Source organism: Toxotes jaculatrix, chromosome 8 (genome assembly GCF_017976425.1).
Source record: "Toxotes jaculatrix isolate fToxJac2 chromosome 8, fToxJac2.pri, whole genome shotgun sequence".
NCBI classification, from domain to species: domain Eukaryota; kingdom Metazoa; phylum Chordata; class Actinopteri; family Toxotidae; genus Toxotes; species Toxotes jaculatrix.
The window spans coordinates 24253198-24264854 of record NC_054401.1 but is presented as its reverse complement, the minus strand read 5'-3'; the positions used below and the strand labels follow the sequence as shown (position 1 = coordinate 24264854).

General features: G+C 41.0%; 1 protein-coding gene across 1 annotated transcript in view; it reads left to right on the top strand.

Annotated features, from left to right (window-relative positions):
- Positions 1–3287: 3287 nt before the first annotated feature.
- The window catches only part of LOC121185962 (dolichyl-diphosphooligosaccharide--protein glycosyltransferase subunit STT3B-like), a 58402-nt gene continuing 50032 nt past the window's right edge, over positions 3288–11657 (top strand). Inside the window, exon 1 of the mRNA XM_041044514.1 lies at positions 3288–3921. Coding sequence (XP_040900448.1) covers positions 3647–3921 — 275 coding nt within the window. The 5' untranslated portion in view covers positions 3288–3646. The remainder of the gene's footprint in view (positions 3922–11657) is intronic.

Sequence of the window (11657 nt, the reverse complement as noted above, 5' to 3'; positions counted from 1 at the left end):
ACATAGAAGTTTCCAAGAATATCGTAGCTCAGTTATTTTAAAAACACAAAGCAGATTTGGAATATGCCCATTAGTTGCCACATGGCAACGTCATGCAGGAAGGCTCATTCAGAAAACACCGTCCTCAGTCACCGTTATCTATGCCTTCTATCAATTAATACCGATCGGCAAACACAGTAGTAGATTTTATGATTTGACTGGGTTAAAGGAACCTCACTGGGTGGTTTGCTTTTCTTCTGATAGTGAGGACTAGAGAGCTTAACAGCAAACAGAGTGGGAGAATGAATCACACAATCAGATCTGGGAAGTAAGGTGTGTTTTTTCCTGTGGGTGTCACCACCATAGAGCCAACACACACAAACCACACATTCTTTGCCCTCATAGAATTAGATATTTCCTAAACCAAGCATGATCCATATTTGCCATTTACAAAATGGAAACAGCATTTTCCAAAGTTTAAGGAAGTATGGGGTGGAAGTGAGTAACAGGTTAGAAGGACATTTATTTCTTGTATTTTTTACACCTTTTTTTGTACACTCAAACATAATATGTGTATTTACTTGTATTTTAACCATTTTTGAACATCTGTAGTGAACATACAGTATGAAGAGCACACTGTATGAAAGCTAAAATCTGACACAAACTGCTGCATCTCTACAGGATCCCTGAACTGAAACCATGAAAGCTTTATCACACCTTCACTTGAGTTTACAAATTTATGGTTTGCCGCTGCGCTAACAACAGGAAAGCAGCTCACCACAAACTGTTTCCTGTGTTTCGATGGTAAGACAGTTGCTGATTCTGCAGCCTCTGAGTGCACGGTGCAGATGAGACAAATGAATGAATTTGTCTCATTAGCTCTGCACCACTTCATTAATCATTCTAATAGCTGCCATTGTTAAAACATGTAATGCAGAATTAGTGCAATGGTGGTCCACACCATGCTTATTTATTTTATTTTTTACTGTTTACACATTCCGTTGCTATGTTGGTGTTTTATCCATTGCTTGCTAGTCATGGGTGGGCCCCAGAAAACAGATGACAGCTAGTTAAAGACAGAAAATGACCAGAAAGAGGCTTGAAACAACTTCAGAGAGACAACAAATAGCAACAGAGACAGAAAATGACCAAAAACAGACACAAAACAACCACAAAGAGGTGTGAAACGACCACACAGAGACAGGAAATGACAAGAGAAACACACAAAATGAGATGCAAAACAAATATTAAAGGACCACAGCTGTTGTTTGAGGTCTTTTCAGTTCTCTCTGTGTCTGTGAGCCTTGCTGATGAACTGGTATTTGCTGTCTTGATATCTGGAGCAGTTTTGAAAAAAATCATGATATTAGTTTTCTTCATATTTACTGACCCTGTAACTGATGTGTCCGTGTGAAAAACATTGTTTGCTCTCTCTTCTTGCCATGGTCATGAGAGATTTTGAATGAGTGTGTCCTGAATAGTTGAAATTGTAATAGATAAAGAAGTGATATAAACACAGGTCTCTCTGAGTTCATGCTCAGTGAAACCTTGGATTAATGGCTAGATTTGCACATTACAGTCACATTCCTGTCCGGGTTAAGTCTTCATTCACTCTTGGCTGCTCCTTCTCCAAAGGGCTAACTAAGTTGAGCCCAGGAATGAACTTCATTACAGTCTCCAGGCATTTCTTTTTGACCTCCCTGTCACTTCACTCTGAACTCCAACTGCCCCTAGTGTGACACAGCGAACTAATCAAAGACATCATCAAGTTGCATTATTACAAAACTGAGGACACCTGGTTTGCCTTTTAGCCTAAGCCCAAGAACAATGAAGCCCAATTCATTTGAAAAAAATGTTTGACCAATTAAACTGCAGGGAAAGGAATCAACTGCAACAATCGTCACTATATCCTTCATTAGAGTGATTCTATTCTTTTATTTATTTATTTATTTATATATTTTGCATGTCAACCTTTATTTTACTTTACCATGTCATAGTAGTGTCTTTTTTATTCTTAAAAAAAACTCCTTGGGGAGTGTTAGGGGTCATTGTCATGTTGGAAAATTCCTCTCCTGCCAAGCTCCATGAGACTGGGAGTGCTCTTTTCTCTCAGTATTCGGTTACACAAGCTCGCATTCACAGTGCCATCTATTAACGTCATTTCTCCCACACCGTTTTACTCTCATGCAGCCCTGCATCAGTAAACTCCCACCTCTGTGTTCCACGGTCTGCGCTATTCAGTCACTGTGGCGGTCCTGGCCAAACATGTTGGACCCCATCTGATCCAGACTAATATATTTTGGTTTCATCTGCCAATATCCATCAGGCCTCATTTCATTTTCTTTGGCAAAATTTAATCTGGCAGTTTTGTGAGTGATGATTTCCCTCTTGGGTGTTGTCCATAGAGGCTGCTTTCGTGCAATGTTGCTCACACTGTCTGATCAGTCCCCTGAAATACTAATTTTCCACAGATAGTCCTTGTGCCAAGTCAGAAACACTTATTCATCTGTTTTTCAGTGCAAGGTTGTGTCAACAGCGAATTGTGCGTAACATCGTTTATTGTCGTATGGCTCTTCCTGTACCACTGCTGAAGCTGTGTGTTATGTCTTATGTTGGACAGATTGATGCTTTTGTACATCCTCTCATCTGTATGAAGTCTCTAAATCTGGTTTCTTACTTGTTCAGGCAGTTCCTTGCCGTGTGTGTGTGTGTGTGTGTGTGTGTGTACATATCTTTTTATGGTTGTGTGGACAAATTTAGCTATTACACCATCCTTGTGAGGACATTTTAGCCAGTCCACACAGCTTTAAAGTGCTCTTTGAGGGTTAAGGCTTGGTTGTAGGGCTAGGGCTAGGCTGATGTTGCATTATGCCAACAGGTGTCCTCGCAAAGATAGTAAGACAAGGATGTATGTGTGTGTGTGTGTGTGTGTGTGTGAGAGAGAGAGAGAGAGAGAGAGAGAGAGAGAAAGAGAGAGAGAGAAATACTTTGCAATGATTTACAGGATCAGAAATTTCCGTTCATCTCCATGGAAACACGAGGTCTTTATGTCCCATCTCAGCCTCTCGTGCTCCTGCAAGCCTCGCAGACTTGACGTGCTAACGGTGGAGTCGTCACTATAAATATGGAAAAGTCGGCATGTCAGCACGGTGGACGGTGGAGTTCAGCCTCCTGATACTCTCTCGCGGCAGAGAATCTTCAGCGGTCAGGCTGCTCCTTTGTCATTGGTCGCTTCGCCTGTCTGTCAAGAGCGGTCTATCGTGGGATTGGGCTTCTCCCGGCGCTGTGTCCCTCTCGGTCGTACCTGTCTCGCTGTGAAAGGCTGACAGCTCTTCCTGCTCTACGCGCTGCTCCCGCCTCTTCATCCAGCTCCAAGGAAGGAAGGAGGAACTGCTAGAAACGCATGTGTCACTTCCAGTACGCTGCGAAAACGTGCGGCTGCGTGACTCTGTGGAATTATTTCGCTGTTTTTTTTTTTGCAGTCGGTGGGAAGTAAGTCTGGAATCACAGCAGGGGTGCGGGGCGCATAAGGAAGGTAGCGCAAGTGGTTTCGGAAGTGGAGCGTGGCAGAGAAAAGGAAGACCGGGGGGGGGGGTGGGGGGGTCTTTCCTGTGTGATACCAGATAGCTTGCTTCGCTTGCCTGCCACGACGGGACTGACGTAAAATATGGCGGAGCATCACCCGGTGTCTGACAACAAACACAAATCCTTACTGAACTCGTCGTACTCTGGGAACGGGCGCAGCAGCACGGCGGTCGCGGAAAGAGGCAGCAACGCCGGGGCAGCAGGAGGAGGAGGTCTGTCCGGCGGCCTGTCGCAGCCGGCCGGGTGGCAGTCCCTGCTGTCTTTCACCATCCTATTCCTGGCCTGGCTTGCCGGTTTCAGCTCCAGACTCTTCGCTGTCATTCGTTTCGAGAGCATCATTCATGAGTTTGATCCCTGGTGAGTTTGTTTCTCCACACACACACACACACACACCGGTTTGCTTTGAGCTGTTTTGCTGCTGCATTGTGAGGAAGTTTCTTTAAAAACATGTCAAGTCGACGGTTTGTAGTACAACTCATCACTCGCCTAAACTCATAGAAACGATGCCCGTGCTGTTTGGTTTGTCCACCAAGACTCTGCATGTGTCACATTGTGGGTTTAAATTGGACCAGTGGCTCCATAACTTATATTTACCTACAGAGATTTAATAGTTACACCTGAGCAACCAGTCAGTCATCTTGGACATAGCTCCTCTGTGTCACTTGGTCAAAGTCATTGACAAAATGCGTTTATCCATGACCATTGTGCTGCTAATAAACACACCATTTAGTTTTGAGCTCACCTTTCCTGTACCACGTGACGCCTGTGTAGCCTATCTGTGGTAGTTCATTATAAAGTGCAACATTTAACAGCCAGAGGGGGAGGAGGAGGAGGAGGAGGAGGGTGAGGAGGAGAGTGAGGGGGGTTGGGATGTCACAGCAGAGTAAATGAGGACAATAGTGACAGCTTCATCTGACGCGGGTTGGACCCGCAAAGGAGCAGCCACAAGTTAACTGGCTGAAGTCCCTCTGACACAGATTTCTCCTTTGTTTACCCACAGATCAGGACGTCTGTTCTGCAATAGAACTGATTACAGGGTTTAATAGAGTGTGTGTGCCATACACCTGTGTTTCAGTGGGAGCATATCGTGGCTCATCATATTGTACCTCATCCTGTACATTATTCCTGCAGACTCTTTGTTATGACATTTGAATCGCATCTTTCGAAAGTTTATAGAACTGTTTGTCTTCAGAATGAAATCCATCAGACTCACCTGGAGTACGTGAATGCAGCCTTGTGTGGTTGTGCTACATGCTGCAAGGTTCACTTCAAATGTGAAAAGGGTTTTCCTCACACCGTTCTCAGACATCAGCGCAGCCAAGCAGCAGCTGACAGTTGGACAGTGAGGTTAGCGGAGTTTGCGGCAAGATAGGGTAAAAGGACGCCTTTGTACTTTTTCCTTACAAATACATATGGTGGTCAAAGATTATGCCAGAGAAAAGGAAGCACCTCAGATTTAACAGGCCAGTTCTCTGCCCTGCCAGAGCTGATGTTGATTTTGAAATGACCATCACATTGTTTGTGATTCATTTCAAAATCTGTACCAGCGTGGCTTTTTTTCCCCCCTTTTTTTTTTTTTTTTTTTTTTTTTTTTTTTTTGCCAGAAATTGTCCAAGCTTTTTTATTTGTACACCAAGGGGGCTGTTGCTTGGGCCAAGCCTGCATTGCATCACAGAGAGCATTTAATGATTATTCTGAGACCGGCATTGTGGATTAAAAACTGCCAGTGTCTGCTGAATAAAAGAGGAGGCTTGAAAGCTTTGGCTGGGCGAGAATCCTTCAGTTTCTGCATGTCGCTTGTCTAAAAGACTAACGTGGCATGACACAGAATAAAATTTATTCATGCACCGCTTTATTGTTCTATCAATCTCCCTTTGCTATCACACTGGCAGCATTATGTGCAGACGTGTGAAATCTTCTGTGTGTCAGTGTTTCTCCCACAGGAGGTGATCAGATGATGCAGTATGTTTAAGGTCAGCTAATATTTGATATAAATTTCACACCTGACGAATGTAATAAATCATTTATTTATTTTAAGTTGGATTCCAAAAGGCGCACAAATTCTATTCTATTGATCTTTTTTTTTTTAAATATCAAATCAGTTTTCAAGTAGGCTTTACATTTTATTTTATTCTTCCTCGCTTCATATGTTGAAGGGGAAAATCTGGTGTGCGTATATGTGTGTGTGTGTGTTCCTGTGCGTATTTGCATTGGTGAACAGGAAGAGGCTCATCTTTGCCCAGGTGTTGTAAATGTTTAACTGGCTTGAGACTGAAACTGCTGTTTCTCTGTCATACAGGCATTTTGAATTTGTGGAGTCGCACTAAAGAAAACTAAAGAAACCCGAAAGCGCTCAGGCTTTCAGAGGAAAAAGGCGGTGGCCTTTTCTGATCACTTTTTCGCTACAGTTCAACCCCAAAACCTCACTGCAAGGTTGCTGTCACTCTGTATTTTATCTTTAAAAGAAGCTGGCAGGGGAGCTGACAGTCATTTCACCCCTCTGCTATCCTGTTTGGTCTCTTTTTATCCCTCTCTCTCCCTCACACACTCTCTCTGATGTGTCCTTTTGATGTGGCTAGTTAGTAGTCCTTTTCCTTCAGAGATGTGAGATCGTGCTCTTAGTGGGTCGGGACTGGCATTAGGCAGCTGGCCCGTAGATGGTTAGTTATGCTTTGAGTTTGGGCTGCGTTAATCATGCACTGAAAAGTAGCAGAAAGAAAAAAAAAAACAGCTTCATCAGTACTTATGTTTCTTTTGTTCAAAGCTCCAGCTCCATGAAAAATGGTGCACAGAACATTAAAGTGCAATTAGTGTCACTTGGTGGTCAGTTCTTTTATGAGGAACAACATACTTTGTGTCAGTGCAGATATTAAGTCATTATATGATTCAAATAGAGGTGATCCAAACAAAACCATTGACATTGGTATCATTAGAGCTGGATTGTGGCACTAATCTCCCGATTTGATTTGATTCTTGGTGATTCTGTTACATCAGATAAATACCAATGTTATGTAAAACGCTTCACAGAATTTATTCTGAGAACTTAAATATCTTGCACATTCAGCATGTGAACAACACGTTATAGGCTAAGTTGTACAAACATATCCCGATGACTAAACTGTGGCGCAAGGATTTACTTACCTAGGCAAATGCAAAACGACTAAAACATGATACTTTTTATGATATTTGTTTTTTGCATTTACAGAACAGTTGAGCAAGAATAATAAAAAAAAGCCTGCACCATAAGTGGTGTCATTATTATGCATAAATTAAAAATAAATGCTTTCCCATACAGTATTTCATTGATAGCATGCAAATATATTGAATCTGAATCTAGTTCCGTGTCCACTTACTTAATCCTCTTAAAAAATAAATTTCAACTGTTTTGTCAACAAAAGGTTTAATGTAATATTCCATAATCTTGGGGACCAAATATTAGACATGCATGACAAACACTAATAGAAATTAACTGAAGATAATTAAAACTAAACCATGGACCTTCTGTTGTTCTTAAATGGTGTAGGGCCTGCAGCACGTATTATCACTGTGACATTCATTGACCCTGCACATAATATTTAGTGCAGATGTGACCGTTTACCAAGAAAAGGAGCAAATACAAATATTGATCTTGGAATTTTACTGATATTGGATCATTTCAATTGAAATCAGTCAGTATTGGAAAATCTGTTTTTTTTTGTTTCCAATCCTAGTCATCATATCAACTTTAAAACTTCATTGTTACTGACTAATATACCTACCAAAAGAGAAAGCTGTGATTTGCAAAAAGCAAAACAAAAAAAAGGCTACAGATGTTACAACAGCTGTCTCTCATTTCTAGCTTGATGCTGCATGTTGTGAACATTTAGTAGGCTGACATAAAGAAGTGTAGTGTTTCTGCCTGCTCAGCCAACAAAGTGTACAGATTCCAACTCAAACTTAATGTGGTTATTAGCTATGCTTGTGGCTAGAGGTAATTTTTTTCTTTTGTTTTGATTAAGAATTGGGCACCTGGAGAGTTTTTTGTTGACCACCAGACGGTTTTATAATGAGAAAAGCAAAGTATGCAGGCAACACAGATGACAACTACTGATGATAATTACTGAATGATGTAGTTATCCTTTAGGATGCTCTGTGTGATGTTTGAGAATTGGGTTGGACATAACATGGTAACATGGTATCACAGGACAATTGAAAACAGCAGCTGTGTTTCAGGTCAGATCAAACTTTCAATTTGTCCAGTACTTTGGTTTGTGCTAAACTGATCTGATGAGTAAGACACTAATTATTCCATCTCTCTGTTTTACAAGATACTGACTAATTCAGATATTAGCACTGTACATCTATGAGTCATTACTAAACTATTGTTAAATGCCTGGTGCTTGTTCATCTCCACAACCGTCAGAGTTCAAAGGAGGAGGGCCTGCCATATGATGCTCACACTGTCTTGGCCCAGTGTTAAGATTCTCCACAATATGGCTGAAATGACAAGGATGATGGCAGGATGCATCAGGTGGCACACTAACACTATAAAATAAAAATTGGATCCAAGTCAGCAGTGCGCTGCATAGCCACATCTGGATTGTTGCTGATGATTCGTTAGAGCACGTATAGTCCAGCTGTCTCCTTTTAGTTGCCCTCGGCGGTGGACTGTGCTCGGGCACCGGGGTCATGACAGTTTGTGCCTCTGGTCATCTCTGTTGACAGACTTGAGTGTATTCCAGAAAGCAGGGTAAATGAAATCTCTTGAGTTTATTAACCCTGAAGTGAGAGAAACTCTTCAGTTGTCACTTTCAGAAACCGAGATCACTTTAGTTCTCGGTCAGTTACTGTGGTAACTGTGTCCTCCTGTCCTCCTGAGCCTGAAGGAGCTGTCTGAGAAGCCATGTCTTTTCCTACTTCATACAGTCTAATATCAAAGAGCATGTCAGAGCACATGTATTTGCAGATGTATCTTGCACAAGTCAGGAGATGTCAGAATCTTGGGTTACCTAAGGCCTGTCTGAACGTCAGTTTTTCAGTGTAATGACAGAGACAGTCATCTCTGTCCTTACATTCAAAATTGACACATCAGCTTCTGTCTCAGCTCAGAACAAAATCTACATACTGTCCCTCCACACCGAGAAGTTTACTGTACATTAGTGTTGTTGTAATTTAAAAAAATCTTTATGAAGCTAGATATATCAGTAATCATTTTTTATGTTGTGATTCTTTGCACTAAAGGAACATTCCTATCATAGTTGTCATATCAGATTGGAGGTGTGAACATTTCTGATTGAGGGTGATTGTAGAGCAGCTGAAAAGACCACGGTTTTAACAAACCTTGGTTTTAACAAACTACATTTAATTTAAAAGTGAGTTACTGAATATAGGCCACAAGTAGACTTAACTTGCTTTAACAACCTTTCAGTTATGCTGTTTAAATTCACTACATGTTGATACAGTCATTAAGTCACTGGTTTGTAGGTTACAAACGTAGGTCAATATATCCGATGTCCCTATAGGGTTACTGCTGAATAGTTATATAAATTTACAAGGTAATGGAGCATGTGCTGCAGAAAATGTAACAGTTATTAGTTTAATTTACTATTTTGTGTGTGTGTGTGTGTGTCATTTGTTCTTAAGTCATAAACACAGAAAAGAAAATCTAGATCATACTTTTTTCTCCCTTGCCTCCTGGGGCCTCCGTAGTAACTTACCCAAGGTTAAAAAAAACAAACATGTAAATTTCATAAAAACTGGTCTTTTTCAAGGATTCAGAAATTGGTTAATTTACATCAATGCACAAATAGAAGAAAAAAAAACTAAACTAAAGAATAATGCAAGCAATTCCTGCAGGAGCCTCAACTGTTGTTACAAATCCAAATCCACAAAATATTACATATGATGATTGACTTCATGTGTAAACGGACTGTATCTCCCAGACAGTTCGTTCTATATTGATGTAAATCTTCTCAAACTAAAGCTAAAGAGTCTGGGCACTTTAATGTAAGATCCATTATTTTATATCATTGTCAATGTGCTGAAGCCCGGAGCCTGAACAACAAAAATGGTGTAACCGTCAAATAATTATGGTCTGAACTGTATTTATTGCAGCGGTGTTCTGTTGAGTTGCATTACAGTGCAGTGCACAACCTTTTTTACATTAAGTTACTTATATTTGAACTAATCTCAGTGATCTTTGTCTACACCCTGTTTAGGACTAAATATTTCTGTTCTACTTATTTACTGTAGCTGTTTTCCTTGAAGGATCCTTTGGAGCGTGGACCTAGTGTTGGATCACGGCTGCTCTTTTACCAATGACAAGTGATCTCTGGGAAATACAGTGTAAAAAACAATGTACAGTAGCAATGGACATGCTGTTTTGGGATAAAATATGTTCTCTCACCTTCAGGAAGTTGACAGATTCACCATTTCTTTTAACATCACCACCTGCCTTAGCATAATCAGGCCACTGCCACCGTGCCAGCTTTCATGGCACAGCACCATTGGGTGTGTGTGTGTATGGAAGAGCTGGCAACGTGCAAACTTTGGAAAATTATCATTAATAACATTTTCATGCTTTAAAGCCCAATTCTGTCTGAGTAATTTGCTTTTCACCAGGAAATCCTCCCCACTATGTTGATGTGGAAGATCCCCTTTATTCAGCTTATGTAATACTAATTCTGCTGTTTCATTATGGAACATCCAGCATAGGGATGAGCCATTTTAAGCTATCATTCAAAGGGGAGGCTAAAATTGTCTGGCACTAGTATAAATGAACAATTTGACCACATCACTTTTGTCATACAGTGGCAAGAAATCATTTAGAAAAAAATCATTTTGAACAAAATTATAAACCAGTCAGTTTTAACTAATAACAAAAAACATGAGAGATGTGTTGTTCCTGTCTATACTGAATCCATCATTCAAACATTCACAGTGTAGGTTGGAAAAAAGTATGTGAACCCCTCGGCTAATGACTCCACCACAAACTTTTGACTCTGATCAACAGAATAAGTTTGGAGGTTAGGGTTAGAGCTACTTTGACATTGATACAAGAACCATGTCTCGCAAACAAGACATCTGTTGATTTGCTTAAAGCTGGAAAGGGTTACAGAGTCACTTCCAGGAGTTTAGATGTTCATCAGTCCACAGTTAGAAAAAATAATCTATAAATAGAGATGATATAGTTCTGGGGCTGCTCTCCATAGAGGTGGCCACCCAGCGAAGTTGACTCGAAAACCACAAAGCAGAGGTAAAAATAAATTGCGGAGTAACTGCAAAAGGATTAGAGGAATCACTGGAGCTGATTAACACAGCACAGCATGGTGTCTGTGGCAGGACACCGGTGGAATGAGCATCATGACAGTCTGCCTTTGGCCAGGACAGCTCACCACCATCAGAAGGCCCACAAATTCCCAAGTTTAGTATATATAGTATATATAAGTTTAGGTATTTCTTTCTCCAACAGCACTTAATGCTCAATGAGTGTGCTCAATAAGGTTAGAGTTGTTTATTAGTAGCATTGTGTTTGTCTGTACTTATGTCTTCGATGAAGATGGGCTCACATTTTATGACCAGTTCATGCAGAAAGCCTGGTAATTCCAGAGGGTTCACTTATGTTTGTTTGCCACTGATTCTTTTATCAGATGAAGATGGTGCTTGTCTTTATATTCAGCAGGGTAAGATTTGTCACTGGCTTGTTTGTGGTTCTGTTTTGTGCTATTGCACTGAGCCATAAAGGTCACATTCAGTTTATCTGAGAATACGTTAGAGCTGACTGCGTTATTTTTTTTTCCCCTTTTACTGTCTCCATTTAAAGTGTTAAAGTGTAGGATTGGACTTAGAGGAAGTCATAGATGCGGTTATCAGTGTTTATCAGGTTGTCTCTTTGCATCTGCGAACATGGGACTGTTTGCTCTGTGGTCTGGCTGAGGGCTCGAGCTGTGAACTCCGCTTTATCGCACTCTGAGGCCTGACAGTTCTTCTTCCACTGCTGCGTTTTGATCTGACTTCCACCATGGCTAACACACACACACACGCACACACACACACACACACACACACACACACACACACACACACACACACACACACACACACACACACACACA